This window comes from Candoia aspera, chromosome 3 (genome assembly GCF_035149785.1).
Source record: "Candoia aspera isolate rCanAsp1 chromosome 3, rCanAsp1.hap2, whole genome shotgun sequence".
NCBI lineage: Eukaryota > Metazoa > Chordata > Lepidosauria > Squamata > Boidae > Candoia > Candoia aspera.
In genome coordinates, this window is record NC_086155.1 from 87,147,943 (window position 1) to 87,168,798 (window position 20,856).

General features: G+C 36.1%; 1 protein-coding gene across 2 annotated transcripts in view; it reads right to left on the reverse strand.

Annotated features, from left to right (window-relative positions):
- Positions 1 to 20,856, reverse strand: part of SLC44A3 (solute carrier family 44 member 3) — a 43,303-nt gene that overhangs the window by 10,699 nt on the left and 11,748 nt on the right. The window contains exons 7-12 of one of the 2 annotated variants that reach the window (XM_063298289.1): positions 20,074 to 20,163; positions 15,043 to 15,167; positions 13,287 to 13,473; positions 10,367 to 10,532; positions 3,528 to 3,672; positions 22 to 105 (exon numbers count right to left, since the gene is read on the reverse strand). In XM_063298289.1, the coding sequence (XP_063154359.1) occupies positions 22 to 105; positions 3,528 to 3,672; positions 10,367 to 10,532; positions 13,287 to 13,473; positions 15,043 to 15,167; positions 20,074 to 20,163 (797 nt within the window). Of the gene's footprint in view, positions 1 to 21; positions 106 to 3,527; positions 3,673 to 10,354; positions 10,533 to 13,286; positions 13,474 to 15,042; positions 15,168 to 20,073; positions 20,164 to 20,856 lie in introns of both variants that reach the window. The other variant, XM_063298288.1, reaches the window with a different exon arrangement.

Sequence of the window (20,856 nt, forward strand, 5' to 3'; positions counted from 1 at the left end):
TACTCAATTTATATAACATACCTGGTTTAAATATCCAAGACATCTTTCAAGGCACCAGAAATTGCAAAAACAGCATTTGAAAATACACCTTGCACATGTATTCTCCTGGGGAAGAAAACGTAAGTTGTAATTAGTCATCAAAGGTAGCAGAATTAAAAAGCAGGTGTTTCAGATTCTTCTAACACTTCACACTTCCCATGCACAGAATACAAGATTCATATTCATATTCATGCGTCATGTTCATGATTCATGAATATGAATATGAAGTATTTGGAAAAGATCTTGCTATTGGTCCTTTGGACATTAAAGCTCCTGCATTGACAGACAGTGGCAATGGTATTTTAGGAACACAGGATATTTTTCAATCTCAGAAATAAATACAATTTGGTCTAGTGGTTAAGGTGCTGGGCTAGAAACCAGGAGACTGGGAGTTCTAGTCCCACCTTAGGCATGAAAGCCGGCTGGGTGACCTTGGGCCAGTCCCTCTCTCTCAGCCCAACTCACCTCTCAGGGTTGTTGTTGTGGGGAAAATAGGAGGAGGAAGGAGCATCAGGTATGTTCGCTGCCTTGAGTTATTTATAAAAATAATAAAGATGGGATAAAAATAAAATAAATTAATAATAAATATCTAGGATTACTCAAATGTGATTTTCCCTTATTTCCCTTATTTCAGGACTCCCATTTTCAGAGGCAAGTGTGAAATTCCTCTGACATAAAATTATGTCAGCATATTTACCATTCATCAATGGTAAATTACCCAAACTAGATATGTGTCTACACTGCAGCCATACTGAAGTCTTCTGTTTTGATTTTTAGATTAATAGTAAGCCTTAAAGTATAATATAGAAATTTTTTTGGCCGGTTCACTGCCACTGCTTTTCCTGTCTAGGCGTGCTTCTGCAACATTTAGTTTTTGCTTCTTTCTTCTGTCTGGGGAAGTAAATACAAACAATTCCAGGCAATAAGCAAGTGTTATGTTGTAAATGGGTTAACACAGTCAGGTCTGATTATGGGGACATCACTGAGGGCAATCAAAGATTAGGTGACAGAACATGAAACAGCAACGTACACGAACAGGTAAATCTGTTCACAGCTATTGTTGAAAAATATTGATAGTTAAGGAATCTTTATCTGTTGAAAAGTTCCAGCACTATAGTGAATAATTTTGGCTCTTCTCCAAAACATTTCACTCCCATTTGCTACTAAACCAGAATAAAGGAATACAGTATCTAAAACACTATCACCAAACAAGTTTGAAGCTTGACACATAACTCACTTATGAAAGGTTATGAATGCAAAGAAGTAATGGCCAAGGTCGTGCAACACATTCATTGGGGTTCAGGCTAACCATACTCATGAAGAGCAACAATTGATAAAAGCTAAACCATTCACAGTCTCGCTCTCTTCTTCCTGGCTGGCATCTCAGTAAACTTCATGAGCTCTGTCCAGCAGCAATTCACACTTAACTTTTTTAAAGCCTTAAGAAATAGATGCAGAGTGCCCTGATTACAGCCAAAATTACTGAGAAGGGAAAGAGAAGGGCTAATCCTTCTTTCATATTTTTTTTCCAGCTTAAATTTCCATCCACACACACTTATGGGAAGTTCTGGTACAGTGAAGGGAAAGGAGTGGTCTCAGTTTGTCATGCAAATGAATCCAATATAACTGAATTCTTTGTTTTGCTAATTATTATCAAAGCATAGTTGTCTTTCCTTGACACCTAAATTATAGCTGAGTACAACATGAATGAGCAGGAACAACCAAGGCAAGATGCAAGCTTGTACACTCTCCTGCTACTTTCTGGTTAACCTGATCTATAGGTTCAGTAACAGTGGCCTGAAGTTGGCTTACTTAAAACTATACTCAGTTGATCAGTTTGTTAGTCTGGATGACAAACTGTAATTAGAAAAACTGAGAAGGAAGGGTTGTACACACTTTCTTGTTAGCTTCATGAAGGAAAACTATGAGAATATGTAGTTTGTGACTTATTCCTGTGTTTATATTGTAGTTTACTGTGATTTATTCCTGTTTATATTGCAGCACATCATGATTTAGCACAAGGTGGAATCTGGCGAATAAAGAAATGCACAAGGATATTACATTCCCAATTACATCAAAGCTTGCTAATCTTCTTGAAAGCAATACTTGAAAATAAGATTCTAAATACAAAAGAAGACTGTCATATCAGGCACTATACTCCTTTGATTAACTAGTGATTTCCAATCTATTCAAGAATCGTTGTCACATTTTGTATAGAAAACAAAGCCACATTCATTTAAAACAATATGTTTCCATAGGAGGATGGGGGAGGGGAGAGAGAAAAGATCGGTGTGCTAACATCATCACACAAATGCCATGACTTATGTACTTACACCAGATATCATGATACAAGTATAGTTCATAATCTTTGTCATGAGTGAGGATGGCGAGCAGGGGGCTCCCATCCAGGCTGTAAAGCGCATGCGTAGTATTGAGGAATTAGGTGGCCATTCAAAGAGACACAGATCGGGCCCGCCTTAGTCTTTGGGGTTTATATGTCTGGGTTTTCCCACGCTTCTTCAGTTTGTTAGGATTCTCTGTTATGTAGCAGTAAATAAACTCTAGAGACCTATTCCTTGTCTCAGCGTGGTTCCTGGCTGTTAGGACAATCTTGGCATTTATATGATGACATTATTTCATGTGTATTGTTATTTTGACATCATCATGGTTTGTTACAGATGTTATTAAGATCATGAATTTTCCTTCAGAAGTAGAAAATACCTTTCATAAAGCTAAAAAGTTGTACCTAAATGATGTGATAAAGTAAATATAAAATATTTATTTATGTACTGTTTTCATAAAGCTGATATCTGACAATTTAAAATTAATATTTTAAAAATATAAAAACAGGAATCAAAAATTAATTGATTTATGTACCAACAGCTTTTTCTTAGGTCAACAGAATTAACCCCGTGCTCTTAACGTTCCTTTCCACTATAAGGTATTTAGATCTTCTGTCTATGATATGTTTATTATTGCAATATATATACTAGTATCTTGACTTTCAGCTTCCCATTTAAGTATATGAAGCTCTGAAAATCTTTCGTTATGTCTCATTAGAACCTTAAGGGGTATCTCTCAGTGATACTTTACAAGAACAAAGTTGAAACATCAAGAGGGTACAAACACCCTCCATTTCTGATCCACTCACAATAGACTTTTCCAACTTCCCTTCAAAGATGGGTCAAACCTTTAGCCTAAGCAAACTTTGTACTTTGTGCATAGTCTTGTCAAACTCTCTTTTTTTTCTGGCTGTCAGGGATTAGGAATAAATCATCAGAGTATGAAGCCTTTTCATAGTTAAGTCTGTTACAATGGAATTTACTGCCTTTTAAGCTGTTGCCTGCTTGGCAATAAGGCTAAGTAATAAAGTCCAATATAAAAATAAGCAAATAAAGACTGCATTTGTACCTCTTGCTTAGATATTATATTTCTACACTAACTTGCCCAATATGCTATGGTGTTAGAAAATGAAAGTAGGAGCCTACCTTTTTTTTCAGAATGTTATAAACAGACAATAGAATAATCCTTGGGACTCTCATGATTGTGATTAAAAGGGACCCTTTCACAACTGTTCCCAGGTGATAACAAAAAAGAACTGATATGGAAGACAGGATTGGATGACTCTTATTTCTACAATGAAAAATAAGCAAGCATGTAAAATTGTACAGAAAATGAAATATAAGCACGATATAACTATCAGAATCTTCATCCAATAGTTTGGAAATCCTTCCAGGGGTTTACAGTACTCCAGTTTCCAGTAACCTCCAAGAATGAAACAGAATTAAGTCCAAATATCATTTTATTTGATCAATTTAAAATTTATGTCATGATCATTTGTATTCAGTCAGTCAGTTCCATTTCAGAAGCTCCACTACATAATGTAAGGACTCTGTTGCTTTATGCTTGGTCTTTGGCCGTAATAAAGTTTTTGTTTGTTTGTTTGATTCTGCCCTTCTCAAAAAGCATGTGCTATACCAGGACATGCTCGTAACTTCAATATGTGACTTTCCCTTTATACATACTCATAAGATTCCACTGATGAAACCAATGTGTTGTAACTGCTACTTATGCCAAGTGTCATGACCTTAGTAATGGGAAATCTGGAAAATGGCTACTTACTCTGAGTTAACCTTTTCTCTTAAGGAATCTATGGGGCATTCCACTTGTACTTAAGCATGACATGAACATAAACTAGAAATAATTGTTTTCTACTGTGTCTTCATGATGCTGCCTTCATCTCACCCCAACCTGTAAGATAGGCTTAATTTGTCCTTAGCTATACTGATACTAAAATAGTATTCCTCCCCTTTTTCTGACACACCCAAAGTAAGCCTCAAAGTGTATGAAAATCTGTTAAGGTTTATCATCTATTACTTTGGAATGAAGTTGGTGACAGGCAGTGATTGAGAATAAAGGCAAAAGAGGCAGGGACCATCAGTGGCAAGAGCAAAGAACAGGCATCTCGTTCCAGCTCAAGCCTTGGTGGTAGCACTTCAGTTCAATGGTGGGGAACAGCCTTAAGAGAAACTTCAAGCACCTAAATTTGCTATTTCTAGTAAAAAGGGAGGCACTAACATACTGGAGCCAAATGTGTATAAATAATCACAAATGCTGTAAAACGCCTCATACAAGAACAAACTGCTACAAAATTTGAAATGCTTATATAATTGAGTGAAACTTTTTCCTCTTTCAAATTCACTTCCCTATCTGACACATTTTGTGAGATGAAAAAATGCCTATACTGCTCAAGACTGATTAATATTTTACTTAACGAAAAACATCAAGCTTTCTGTTAGTTAAAGGTAAATGAAATGGAAACCACAAGAAACCAGTTATGACAGAACTTGAATCTGAATTCAAATCTCTGTTAATCTGAAGCCAGAATTCATGAGAATTACTTTTTAATCAGGCTACTTAGAGTCCTTCAATTATCCCCCGTTACAACCTCTCAGAGAAGTTGTAACATTAGGTTCTATTGTAACCTAATAGAACGGAACAGATGAGTGAAGCTGGAAAGTAAAGTTTTGCAAATCTAATTGTATTAAATGTTTACCTGTGCAGGACTACTCCATGCATAACTATGTTAACACAGGTATCATGATACTGTAGCCCCTCCAGAGCCTCCAAGCAGTAGCTGCTAGCAGAGAGTCTGCTGTCACTCATACTCGCTAGCATCCAATCCCGTATGTACCCACCAAACACGTTATACTTTTGAGCTAGCAAGCGGAAGCCGAGTGTAGGAGTAATAGCACCAATTCTCATAACTTCCCTCTGGAGCAGGGTTTCCTAAACTTTTTGCCATCACACCTCCCTTTACTGTAATCTTGTGTACATACCTCCCCTAAAAATCCAAACACAAAAATGAACACAAATGAACAATGAAAAAATACAATGAAACTTTATTTTTAAGAAAGACATAAAAAGTAAAAAAGCAAAGGTTCTTCGCACCTTCCCTGGCCTCTGTCTGCACCTCCTCAAGGGATGTACACCTCACAGTTTGAGAAAACCTGCTCTAGAGAGTATTTTCCCATAGGAAAGGGGGGCTATTGCTGAGCTGGCATGAAGGAGGAGAAAAACGGAGACTTAAAATTGAAAGGATTCTGAGAAGAAGAAAGGAGGGGAGAAGAGGTGGAGGATTAATGGCTAGCCAGCTAAGATGGAGCTAGACAGTACTGATTATTGAAGATTTGCAGTTTCCATGAAAATACCATGGGACAGATCTACCCTTCACAGATAGTTTCCATGTAAAGGCTGAAAAGAGAGAAAGAAGCCATGTGGAGAGAGCAACAGCCAGGCCGAGAGAGAGAAAAAATGCCAGCTAGAGTAATCTGCCCTCACTTATCTCCAAGTAGGAAGCAGGAACAGAATTCTGAAGTAACCACACTTATATTTAGCCAATGCTCAAGACTGCACACATAACAAAGTAGACTTCACTAGACGTAGGAAACCTAACTTAGCCAGGAGAGAAAGAACTCCCTTTAAAATGCCTGGATATTCATTCTTAAAACAAATCCCAAGAACCCACAAAAGCTTCTTACTGCTACACTACAGCTAAATGCCTATATTGTATACTTGTGCTTCAGTATTTTCAATAGGAAGTACCATAAAAGTGGTACGCATATATTACAGTTATTCAGGCCAGGAGAATATTTAGGGGTAACTACTGGACTTTTGTATAAAATAAACATTAACATACTTCAAAGAGTTATAATTCTCTGTCTGAAACAGATTTTTATCTTGATTTCAATTTTGATAAATTAAAATGTCTCCTAATAAGCACTCACATTTGAAACTTCTGGTAACATCTGAAGGTATTATGATTTCATAAGAGTTAAAATCAGTACAGAAACCAACTGTAAAGTATTTGGTACAACAAGGATTATGCCTTCCTCAGTTGTTAATTTCTTACAGAAACTAAGAGAAGAAACTGTCCTTGCACAATTACCTTTTACTTCTAAGAGTAGATAAGTAATGGGTGCAAATTGTACATTCTGAACTATCTTTAGGAAAAGCTCTAAGAAATTATTGAAGTGATTCTAGCCAATAATTTCCTTGCCTGTTTCTTGGCAAGGAAAACTGAGGAAGACCTGATATTCTTCTTTGTATCTAAAATCACACTAAATATGCATAAAGTATAAAGCACCCAACACTTACCAAAAGCAATATGACTTAAAGAATGTCATCAGCTGATCCACTGACACATAATCTTCTTAGAATTACAGATTCGAGGTCATATAATATGCTGAGACTAGAAACTGGAGCAATTCTCATGGCATTTCTAGTAGTGTAATCATGCAAATACTGCACGACATTTAAGAGGGATTGAAGGAAGCACTGTTATTAGCAAATGGCCCTGGCTACTGTCTTAGCAACATTTTTCTGAACTGTATTCTTCTTTCTTGATGTAGCATAATTACTCTCACATGGGCTCTATTGTTCTTGCTGTTATGATTTTTAAAAATAACATTAACATTTACTCTTTTTTTAATATGAGAATTACTTAATCCTATAGCAGCAGCTTTATAAATTTAAGGATACCTTTCAGTACCCTACTACTGATTTTAGTGGGAGAGAATTATATAGTGCTTATCTTCCTCAGAGGTCCTTAACAATCAAGTGATACTTTTGCTACAAAATAATAGTGGGAAGAATATTATTCAAATTTTAGAGATAAGAGAATGTTAATACAGGATAGAAGTCTTCCCCCAGTGATAGACAGTGAATATGATGGCTGAGCTGGGATTTCAGTGCATGTTTACTGAACTATTCTGCCACCCAATTAAATTTCCAAAGCTCCACCGCATTATCTCTTAAGATAAAGTTCTAGTTATATATTTGAATATACAGAGCCCCTTGCACAAACCATACAGCATACTGTTATCTGAACCCCTCTTCCTTTTATTAAATTATTATAGTTTCTAAGGAATGCATCTTTCATCAAAAATAAAAGAAAGCGAAGTGTGTTTCGCTATTATTGTTTCAGGCCAAACAGATGTCCCTGAAAAGGTAATCCAGCTGAAACAACTCACAACCCTCCCCAATTTAATTCTGCTTACAAGAAGACGGCAGAGTGCCTAATGGACTGTATAGTAAGGAAGCAGATTTGCAAAACTAAAGTCTCTCCAATTTCCTGTAACTGCTTACTAGCTAAAGAGGAAGGCTCTACACAGAATACAACAAAGCTCTTGTCCACATTCCTCCCACAAAGTATGTGAATAACACTGTTGTTTTTCTCTTCTATATTTATGACATTGTTCTACTGTATTGATTCATCTCGTTTTCTACATGCTGACAAAGCAAGTAATAGGAAGAGAGATCAACACCAGGGGACTGCACATTTCCCTCTGGAAGCATAATGTTTTCAATAAAAACACCTATCATGTAACTTTTAAAATTATCGGTGGTGTTAAGAGAGTAAAGTTTAGTTCTGACATGACTGAATCATATTTGAAAGATATTCAAACAAATGGCAAATACAGAAAGATACTAGTTAGGGGAAATAATGGTCAAAACATTATTTCTTGCTGGAATTAAATTAGTCCAAAATGATTTATTCCATACATTCTGGTCCAAAGGATGGTAACACAGATGCAATGTTAAAAATTAACAAAAATTATGAAAATTTTGCTGTTAACTCAGTGTGTTCCAAATGTATCTCAAACAGTATTTGTCCTCTGTAGATACTCAAAATCCTTAGTATGTTTTATTTATGTTATGCAGTTTCTAAAAGAATACGTTGTAACAGAACTGTTTTTTCAGACACACGAGATAAAATTTACATTACTTTGCAGATTGAATTCAAACTAAATTACGTATTTGTAGCATAACAAAATTAAAATATACACATCACTGGATATGATTACTGTGAATTCCTTCTTTTTCCTCCCCAAGCTACTGAAGTGAAATGATTACACCATGTTGGCATTTTATGAAAATTATGAAGATTTAACCAAAATCCTTTGGACACCCCTGCTGTAAACAGAACTGAAACCTCATGAAAGTGATTCTATAATACATGAGCTCAACTCCTGGGGCATTTCACACAGAAACAGACAATAGCAACAATACAGAAGCACTTTACCAGGGTCCTCTTCTGGGTGTTTTCTAAACTTTCCAGTCTAGTTTATAGTCCTGGGATTGATTGGTGGTTCCCACTCTGAGTATGAATGACCCCTAACCCTGCTTAGCTTTTTGAAGATCAGCTAAAATTAGCTAGGTGCTGCCATACAGAAGAGTATATTGCATTATGAGCCTCATAGGAAAATTTATGGATTTATCTGCCGAATGAAACTAGTGATCATAATCTAACAAATCAGTTCCATTCAGACTAACCAGATAGTCGGTATGGGCCAGGCAGGTATTTCAAATACACAAATCTGTTTAGCTTTGCAAGAGGATCAGGAACACAGGGTAAAATCCAAATCTATTAATACAACTTAAAGCACAGCACACTATTAACCAAATAATATATCATAAAAATTAGAATTCCAGTTCTAATTGAAGGTAATCTCAAAATTTTGTGAAAACAATGGAGAACTGTGAAACTTTTGAGGGTATAGAATATTTCAGTATTGTTTACAATATTTAATGAAAAAGCAGCTTTTAAGGACTCCCATCTGATGAATTCTTCTGATAGTACTTAATTTCTTCCTGGCTAAAACTCAATAAACCATTGCTTGGACTGCAGTTTAATTGGTGCCAGAGGCACTGATTTCCCTGTACCTTTCTGATAGAATTTCTAGAACATACAGCCTTATCACCCACATTCACTCTCTAATGCATGTATACACATACACAATACATGCTAAAAAAACAAGTAACTCACCATACATTAAACAGACTATTAGAAGTAATTTAGTTTTTCGCTATTTTTTTAAGCTTTTATACAGATTTTTTTTAAGGTATTAAATGTGCTTTGCATTCAGGGGCCTGGTTCATGCATAACATTAAGCTGTAATATGATTGATTTGTTTTAGCTTAATGTGTTATATAAACCAGGCTATTATAGCTTATTCAAGAAACCATGCTCAAAAAGAAAGTACTGGCTTAATGTTATGTGTGAACCACATCACCCTAATCCCAACAAATCTTATAGATTAGTTAAATATTATTATTTCAAAATGAAAACTTGAGCAAACTTGATTGATTTTAATGTAGTTCTAAATCACTGCTTAGTGTCATTTATATGAGTCTGATCTCCCCTTCCACCTGTATATTAGAAGCATCGACTTCGGTTTTCTACTAACTCTTGTGATGTGGTTCAAAACAATCTGAAATTATTTAACTATGGCTTAATAACAACCTTGGATTACAAAACATGATTTGAGCTTTATGGATACAAACAAACCATTAATTTAAAGCCAGCCCTAGTTTGTATCCAATGGTAAACTGCTGTTAGTTGAAAATAGCAAATGTTTCTCATCTTTTCCCTAAAGTCATGCCGGAGGAGGAGAAGTAGTGTGGGAAAGTCCAGAAGTCTGGATCCTGTTGATGTACTACTAAATTATAGATTGTGTCATGCATGAACGCAGCCACTTGAATTAATGAGACAAGCAAGATTTGAAAGAAGGCTCCTCAGTTCACAGAACAGAACATTAGCTAGTAAGGTTCAACTGCTCTTGTCACATTCCTCAATAATTATACAATCCCGTATATATTTACAGAGAAGGGAATCCACTGACTTCAAGAGGGCTGGTTTATACATACAGTACTTATAACATAGTTATAGGATTGTGTGATTGGGTTTTTTTTTAAGTCCTTAAAAATACAGTGAAAGTAAGCTAAGAAACAGGCTTTTGGCAATTAGATTAACTGTTGTACATACCGGTTGAAGAAGCAAGTAACTATAGCCCCAGCCACAGTCATCTGCTGACAAGCTAGAATAAATTCACTTGTCCAGATAAGCCCCAGTAAATGATACCACCACATGTAGCGGATTCCAAATCGTATTTTGTACCTCACTTGAGCTCCTGAAATGACTTGTGCATTGCCTACAGATTTAAAACATAAAGGGTAGATATCAATATTCTTCTAATGTCCTTTTTTAGGTTGGCCAGCCTTTATTCAAGTGATTGTTTATAAGATTTTGGAGACAATTTGTAATGAAAATATTTGGAATTGATTATCTGACTGATGGTGAAGTAAAAAGAAATTAAAATAATAACACACAACTAAAAAAGTAAATGTCAGACTAAAAAATAATGTTTATACTAAAAAAAATAAAAACTAGGGATAGATAAAAACAAGGAACAGAGTGCAGCCCCAATGTTTAAGATACATCAAAATAAGCTAGAACTATAATATTTTTTTAACACTGAGACAGCTTTTTATATACAAGTAGTTCTTGTTTAGTGACCACAATTGGGACTGGCAATTCAGTCATTAAGTGAAGTGGTTGATAAGTGAAACCGTGACTGTGCTTCTTTGCTTTACAGACCTACAAAGGTCATAAATGTGAGGACTGGTCGCAAAGTTACTTTTTCATCATTGTCATAACTGCGAATGGTTGCTAAATGAGGCAGTTGCTAAATGAGGACTATCTGTATCAGTTAGAACTTAAGATATTAAGTAGATCTAACATAAAGTTCAACATTCCATGGAGAGTACAACAAAGAATTTATAGAATTAAAAGCATTCCACAAGCAGACAAGAATGTGTATCTATATTAGAAAATACATACATACAGAGAAAAGGGTAATGCATTCAAGAAATACTGTCATATTTTTTTCTGAATATCTTACCCTGGGGAAGAAATCCAAAAAGAAACAAGGAAACCTAGAAGAGTTCTAACAGATCTAATGACTGTTACCATTCTATCAACTTCAGACATTAACACGTCCATTACGAATTAGAACCTCTAACTGCTTCTAAATGGATGGCTGGGCAGGGACTGAAGGAGAAAGAACTTTATAAGTATTCTAAGTGAAGTACATTGTCTAGGAAATATGTGACCTTCAGAATCACACTCCTATGTACAAAGACAAGCTCTCTTTTCAAGGTTATAGAAAGCGTTTCCTTGTAACCTAACAAAATATTAGCTATTATCTAGGGTCAGCTAAGGGAAAACCATGCAGGACTATTGATAAAGGCAATTTTCCTTTTCTGTCACACTCATCTACTGATTCATATTTCCATACTAAAGTGTCAGAACACAATTCACAGAGTGTTATATAGTCATTTTCAATATCTACTAGAGATTTAAGTTGTAGAACAGAAAGGATAGAGCAGCATTTAATGTCACACCATTGATCATTTCAGAACTCCCACTCCAAGCAATGGTTTGACTTAGATTCTAACTCATACAAGGAAGAACAAGTCAATTCCATTAGATTTGTGGCACTGAGTCCAGAGCTACTAGAGTTCTGAAACCTAAACCAGCACCATAATTAGGTTCGGATTGGATCAGAGCAAGATCATTTGAAGGCAAGGCTCACACACCACTAAATGTCTAGCCCTTTGGATCAAAGGCCAAAATTTTCCAGGAAGATGGTATCTGCCTGACATAAACATGGAAGTAGGTTTCACTGTCACATGAAAAATAAATTTCCACACTATTTGACTGTTCACCCTGATTTCCTTATTTATCTTAATAATTTACAGAGCACAAAATTATTTATAATGCTTCACTTCAGAATTCAAATAATTTTCCTTATGGCTTTTATTCTTTGGAGTGGGACACAACTGCACCATGTAAAACTAACCAGCAGAGATACATCTAACTCTGTCCCATGAAAATGTAATTTTAACAGAGGAAGGTGGGGAAAAATACTGACCCCTCATATAGCAGAAACAATACTAATTGGCATATCTGTTATTCAATTGTAATGTTTTGACAACAGAAAGGCATCACTGTGACTTTATCCCTCGATGCTTTTCTGTACAGAAGGGTTTGGGAACATACATACATGAATAGTTTTTCAATTATTTTTTCATTCTAAATATTTGCAAATAGAAGCAAAATTAAATAATAATGGCTTCCTTCTCACTAAAAAGGCAACTAAAATGTTTATATCTTAGCACCTATTTTTGCATTGTACTTTGCAATCAGTATATTCAAATAATTCATTCGCAGACAAAGGGAATAACTGATCACTAAACATCAAAGGGTATCTTGCTCTATTTGAAAAGAGAATGTGAATCTGGTTGCAACAACTGACTGTTAAATTCTGCATTCACATTGTACATTTGTACTCATATTCATCCTTACCATCGGTATGATCTGAGGACTTTGCATCCTCTCCTTTATTTTTACAGCAGAAACAAAATACTCCCTTTGCAGGTATATTAAACCACACAATTAACATTGTTAAGCTTTCTTATTGCAAGCAATACTACACATTCTGAAGAAGTATGGATTCACCAACTTTGCCTTCTTGACTCAGGACCATACCCATCCAAGCCTCCTTAAATGCAACTAAGAGAAAATAGATTTTTTTTTAGGAAATTCTATTTTTATCTTAAGGTCAAATAACAGCAGATCAAAAGAAGTAAATATACACAGCCAGGATAAACTCTTCATAAAATAACAACTTAAGCCAATATCTATGATAAACAAATAAAAACCACATTACAGTCTCGCTTGATTGGTTCTACATCCATCATAATGTATTTTGCAATACAAGAAAATAAAAATAACACACACATGCTCAAACATACACACCTCTAGACAATTTGAATAACCTTTACCCATCAGGAAAATAATAATATATTTATGTAGCAAAGAGAATCTACTTAACATTACTGACCTGCAGTTCCTAAGCTAAGTAGCACAGCCACCCAGTACAACCAGAACGAAATAAGTATTATAAAAGTCCAAACAGGCTGAAAGTACAGAAAAGGGGCTTTGCCAATTACTTTATTGGCAGCTTGAAAGAGCTGTATAATCAAGTGAATCTTCTTCCTTAATAACACTATCAGGAAAATTAGGATCACCTACGAAAAGAAAAATAATGCATTAGAATGTTTCTACTACCAACTGAGAAAGTCTTCTGCTTGGTTTTAGGTACTCTACTTAGTTTTTAATTTGTACACTGACCAGAGTAATTTTGAGATGGGTAGTCTTACAAATCTACATTATAAATAAACCAACACACAGAGTAAGATTTCAATACCATATCACTATTTTGCACACTTTTGCCCCAGAAAATGTGCAGAAGACAAACTATGAAAATCATAGATCCTACACAGAAATGGCTCGAATATAAATTCAACAAATGAATAAACTTTTGGTTGGGACACTCCTTTTTTTTTAAGTCGTCTTATTGATTTGAGTATGAACAGTTACAATTATACAGCAGGAAGATGCAACAACATAACGAGACCAATCATATCTATGAATAAAGATCAAATAAGGTTCAGCTTGTTTGATCTGTTACTTCTTGTACACTGAAAGATCCCTGTCTTAACACTACATTGCTAAAAGTGTTGTGTAAAAAAGTGTACTCAGAATATACTTTTGTATATTATTGTAATACAGCTATCTTTCTCAGTATATCTGCTGCCCCCTTGTGCCAGCAACTGGGTATAATAGTTCATGAGACACACATTGTTACTGACTCTTGAGGCCCACAAATCTGTATTAATTGAATCTGACGATGGACCACAAAAGCCTAATACACATTGGTAAAATCCACAGGTGCAGCAGCTCTATGTTTTCTCTCTCTGCTACAGCCTAAATATGTTCTATTCCACTGTAACCTGACATTCATTAACTGGTAGAATCTATCAAGTAGTTTGATTTAAAAATTTAGTACATTCCTAGCCCTATACATACAATGTTTGAGACAGTCTTGCACAATGTATTTTAAATGAAATTCCATTACTGACCAACTGGATCTTCTAATTGTCTTCACAAAAGGTTCCAAATTATACATTAGGTTCAAAGCAAATGAGCTGCATCTAGGCATCCCTGAAATCTGACTTATTTGGCTATGACTGATGTGATTACTTTTCATTTATCAGTGCTCTGATGTCCTTAAATATAATCTTACTAACTATTTGTATAAATCATAAGAAAGGTATAGAAAAACAAATGTTCCAACCAAGTATCATCTGAAAAGTTTCAGACTGATGTACATAAGATGTATTTGTGACTTAGAACAGCAATACCTTATGTGGATCAGGTATTCACAGCAGGATCCAAGGGAATAGGGCAGCCACCATCTCTCCTAGCATTCACTGGTGAGCAACAGCGTAAGAAAGGAGGTGCACATTTGTACTTCATCATGGTTCAGCAACAGCCATATCAAGGAAAGATAATTCACCTGGTACAAATGCTGATGTGTGTGTGTGTGTATATTCAACTGCACTACCACAGGCTTTTACACTATCTCATGTAAACCTACCAGAAGCAATTTTAATTACATCTGCCAGAAGCAATTAAAAATAGGGAATTAGCTGAAGGTGTTCAGTTTAGCAACTACTTCTGACGAAGTCCCATCTTACCCTATATTGAATAAATTATCCACAGAATATATGTGACAACATGCATAAATGCCTTACCGCAGCAACTGTAGATATAACAGAAAGTCCAAATAATAATTTCATATTTTCCTTTTCAGTTTCTAATTCTACGCTGGGCTCACTGCTGTAATTGTAATAAAGCCACCACATAACACCTGCGACAACTAGAACAAATACAAAAATCAAGCAATGTTTATTTAATTTGAAAGACAAGCAGCAGCACTGGCATATTAAGCTGATCATCAAGTATCTACCCAGCATGATGTATCATTCAACTGCAGTTCCAAAGAGACTAAAAAATTAGGTTAGCACAAAAATGGTAACACAAGAGTAAAACTCTACTCTAGTTTGCAGTTTTGAGAGAAAGTAATGTTGATGCGTATCACCTTCTACTCCAACTACCTGCTAAGGATGTTTGACTGCAATTGGATTCTTTGGTTATGAATGAATTAATACACATGGGTCTGCATCTGTTTCGAGAATCTTCTAAGGAGAACTTCAGGAAACTTTTAAAGCTGAAAGGGAGGGGAAGCCTGGCTGCCCCCACTGTATGTATGAGTGGAGCTCATACTTTTCCCATCAGAGTGACTTTGGAAACGCAGATGCCCACAACTGTAGGCACAAGCATCCTCAAAGGGAAAGGAGAGCGGGTTCTGTGGACGCGCAGATGTTTGCTGGATAATGCCAGTTACAGACCACTCTTGAGTAGTAGAAAGATTGTTGTAAAGATGGTAGGCAGAACCACCAACTGGTTTAAATGAAAATCCAACGCAACTTTTGAGAGGACACTTTGGACAGAGAACCATTCTTCTTGTTGGACTGTGAGGAAGGAAACTATGCAAGAGCAACTGAATGTCTACTACTGTTAAATATCCAAAAGGCTTCTGGGCCTTTTGGCTAAGATCAAGTGTAAAAGGCTTCTGGGATAGAGTGGTAAACGTAGGTGTTCGCTGGAGAGGGGGCAAGGAAGCAAATGACAACTTACGCGTGTTTACAGCAAACTGCCACGACACCAAAATGATACACGTACCATGGTATCATCACTCAAATGACATGACTTAATACTTGTGTCAGTTATCAGAATACAAATATGGAATGATGGCATTTGTGTGATGGCATCATCACATCCGTATCACTTTTGCATCACTGTGATTTGCTGAAGATGGTATGGCAGTAAGTACCATGGAGAAGCTCTAGGCCAACTGAACAGAGATTGTAGAAGCTCTTTAAAAACTTCATGAACAGAACACCGAACCGATTGATGAGGTGAACACTGATGGCGATGGGAGCTAAGTACACAAGTACACTCCTAGAAAAAAGAAAAGATAATTTCCTGACTCTTTAACAGAAACTGGAGTACTACATCCAATGCAAAAATGGCCAGACCCCTCTTATCTGTAGATATGAAGGTGGGAAACAGCCCACTTCTGCCAATATAAGCATGGAAAGTCAAAAAGCAGTTGTTAGCACTTCCTGGCCTAGGCTGGGTAAGAAATCTCCCAATGAGGCAGTAAAAGATTCTCATTTTAGGTAACATTATTTTAATCTTCTACATGGACTCCATGACATTACCTGATGCATTACTGAATAGCACTCCTTATCCAGTTGTACATTTCTTGGTACAAGAGCCACACCAGGTGATTGTTCCACATTGTGCTTTACACTCTGCAGTATTTCTTTGCTGCTGGGTAATTGGCTAGTTTTTGTCAAAAACCTGAGAGTGAAAGCTTTTTCATCACCAGGTAGGCAAAAAATAATAATAATGCAGCTTTGTCCCATGGAAAGTGATTATACCAATCCAAATAGGTCTGGTATGAGATCCAAAAGGATAATACAACTATTGTATTAGAACAGAACCTGTAGCAGCCCACTATGTCCAATTTGTAGCTCTTTGTCCAATTTGTAGCTCTAAGGGTGAAATTAGTGCCTTGTCAAGATTTGCCCTGGGAGGCTGATATGACTAGGGAGTTGAAAGGATGTCACCTACCCTCTCAAATCATGCGTTCAAGGCATTTAGTCACTGGGGACATTGGCCCATATGTATAGTACCTGGAATATGACTGTCCATTAGCTAAGGTGACTTATGAACATCCACACCTTTTGGTATTTGGTTGTTTGCACGACCAAGGCACTAAGTTACTATGGTAACAAATCACTCTGGCAGGATGACAAGGTCAGACTTAAGTATCCTCAGCTTGGGGTGTGAAAAGATGACCATATAAGATAAAGCTGCTGATTTGCCTGGGGGGAAGCTTGCCACCAGAAAGGTTTTGGTTTCTGTTTTAGCCCAGCAGCAGCAGCAGCAGCAGCAGCAGCAGCAGCAGCAGCAGCAGCAGCAGCAGCAGCAGCTTGTTTCTACTCAGAGCATGTGTATGTGTGTCTGAACTTGTAAAATATGAGCTTGTAAATATGTTTATGTAAGAAGCTTTTGTGCCTATCCAGGATTTCTGGATATGGAACTTGCTTATGTTTTATGCTTTCTGTAAATACATTTATTTTTATAGAAATGCCTGGTGTGTGTTTTTTCTGATCTCTCGGGCCAAACGCTTTCCAGCACTCTGCCACACACCTAGTGCAAATAACCAACACAGGACTTGCTATTTTCTGTATGTGAAGATCATTAACCGCTGATTAGAAAGATTTGAGCAGATGCTACATTTGTCAGGCTGCTAGCTGCTGTGGAAGGGGGTTAGGTCGTAAGCAAGGCCACAAGAGAATCAGCTTCATGGCTGCCTCCTACATAGTTGAGGCCGAGTACATTTCTGTCTTTTGATGGTAGTTTGCTGCCACACCGAGAGCAATTACAGACTGCTGCCCTACAAGCCATATGCAAAGATGTGTACTATTTCCATCCTCTGTTCTTTTCTCTTTAACAAAAAAATTAACAAGGAGGGTATGGTGTCTGGAATTCTTTCCAACCTCCTTACCATCAGTGGTTGTAGGAGGTGTTTGTATTTTTTTCCCCCTATCTAACAAAATAAAGCTTTGGGTGTGTGTTTTCCCTTTTCCTCATGTTGTGTCTGTGCATCTGAGTGCACATCCGCACTGGGAAGGCCAGGGCAGGCCGCACATGCTCCACTCTGGGGGGGGGGGACTTAGAATGGAGCAGTCAGCGGCAATCCGAGCCACTGCTCTACTGCCTCTTCCATAGAGATGCACTGGTGACTTTTTTCCTGGATTTTTTTCTCTCCAGACCCCAAGTTCAATCCAGCCACTTTTCTCATTCAACCTTTCTTGTGCTGGCTTCTCCTGCCATCCCAAATGTACATTCTACTTTTGGAGAATCATCATCCTGCTAATGGACAAATGGACAGACAGGCAGGTTCTTAAGCCCCTTTGCATAATTTCTTCCCAACTCTCCATTGGGCAGGAAAGGAAAAAAGGGACAAAGGAAGTAAATTAATGAGAGAAAAGGAAGACCACCAACCTCAGCTAGACTGTAGTGAAATGGAGAAAATTCCAGTGATGCTACTGTTGCAACAGTTAATAAAGAACTGATGGAACACAAGCATTCCAAGTGGTGGTGGCTGGGCTTCCCATCTAAATTCTCCTCAGTTTTATAAAGTTTGCAACATTATTTGTGCAGGTGCAACCCTTTATAGGCAATGTGCTAAGCTCAGATAATTAAGTTAATACACTTTCAAAATGTATACATTGGGTCAACAATATTTACACTGAACCTTATTATTCAGCACAAATGTTACTGATATTTAATTTATGGACATTAAATAAAATAAAAAATTGAGATGACCATCAAGGCCAGTGTTTAAAACGTAAGGCTATTACAACATGGGCAGAAAAACATTGTGGCACTAAATTACAAAATAAAAGTGCAAAGTCATTCCTGAAAAAAATGTCAAGAAAAAGAAGATATGGACTAGCAAGCTTAAAGCAAATAGCTACATCAGATGATATTCCATACAGTCTATGGCAGTTGTCTGGAAAATGTATGTCAATATTCTAAATTGGAATAGCAAATAAATGACTGTAGTTTGATTTGTTAATAAGAAGCAAATCCTTGCAGAATCTGAAAACTGAGACAAGAGCTCTAGTTAATTCTAAGTTTTAAATTATGGTCAGAGTAGCAAATAATGTGCATGTTCTTCTGTCCTATGCTTAACATGGAAACTGTGCTCTGATAGGATTTGAAAATATGCCACTGAAACAAACATGACTTGAAAGTCTAGTCTTGGAAGATCCAATATGAAATCTTTTAAATATTGCTTTGTGGAACCATCAAGTTTAACATTAGAAAACACAAGGAAAACTGGCAATGTTGATGTGAGTTTCAGTAAAACCATTTCCCTCAGTTTCCTACAGTTCTTACTGCAATATGTATTAGTTCCAGTTAGATGTTTTTTGGGCCCCAGGAAAGCTGATATTAATTCAGAATTTAGCAGTAAGGGAGAGATTCAAATTTCCCCCCATTTTATTGCACAGACTACTTAACAGGGTGATCTACTTTATGCTGTGAATTTCCTTGCATTACTTGAATAAAAGACAGATGATGATTATTAGATTTTTCCTCAATCTCAACATTCTGGACAAGAATAAATGATAAAAAAGAGATCAGAATATAATCAATGACACTTTCTCCTTTCAAAGACGCACAACTACACTGTCTATATGACTACAACAATTACTGTTCCAAACTCAAGGTTGATACCTGAAAATATAGATATATACACCTTTTACTTATCCAAATATACCTCTTAAGATTATATTCAAAATGATATGTACAGCTTCCCAAATGTATTTGGCAGATTCATACAGGCATTGAAATATCCTAATAGTACCATTAAGGTATGCAGAAAGAGAACATTATAGTCACTCTATTTATCTCACCTGAGAAAGTTCATCTTCTGTAGGAGGGATGTAAACTTTGACACAATATATTGTCTATATTTGTCCATTTTAATAGGGGAATTTGAAATAAATTGTGTCTTTTGATGGGAGATTTTCACCAGGAAGAAAGGAAGTGAAAAGCCCTTATGTTAATGTGTAACTGATATGATACTTTGGCATGAATGCCAGTTTTGCTAAATAGAAATCAAAAGAATAAATACTTACATAGTAATCCAAATACAAGTAGTGTGAGAAAAATATGGACCACAGGTATACTGATGAATCTGAAGGCTATCATCATTAGGGCAGAGAAGACTGCAATGAAAATAATGGAACAGATGACTAATTTTATCAAGCTAATTAAATGGATTACATGGAAATTTTCTTTGTACTTAAGAGATGACAACTGCATTCCTTGCCAATTTAATTGCCAAATATTAAAGGACCCAAAAGCAGTCCCACTGTGTACATGCTGTCCTTGATTTTAACAATAACTCTTATATATAGGTCTTGTAGGTTTGGTATAGAAATTAATTCAATTTCCCTTCCAATTCACTTTCCAAACACCATATTGTTATTCACATTCTACTGCACTCATTCTTGGTTGCTTATATTTAAGGATACATGATCAACTTTCCATTTTTCTTACGTTGTTCATTTCATTTTCACTATATTTGTATTCAGAATTATTTTCTTTTGCTAGAAACTGAAATATTATGTAATTTTCAAATATGTATTAATCTTTCTGAATCAACAGAAAGTATACATAATAATCGTACATATATATGTATGTTTATGTTTGTGTGTGTAAAAATCATATATATATATATGCATGCATGCATGTACTGTATGTATTTACATTAGCAGATTATCAGTTGCTAAATTCTGAAAGAAAGAAAAGGACCTAATTTAGAAATAGGTCAGAATTCAAGTTATTTTAATAATGATTAAATTACAGGTAGTCCTCCCTTACCGACACTAATTGGGACCGGGAACTCTGCCACTAAG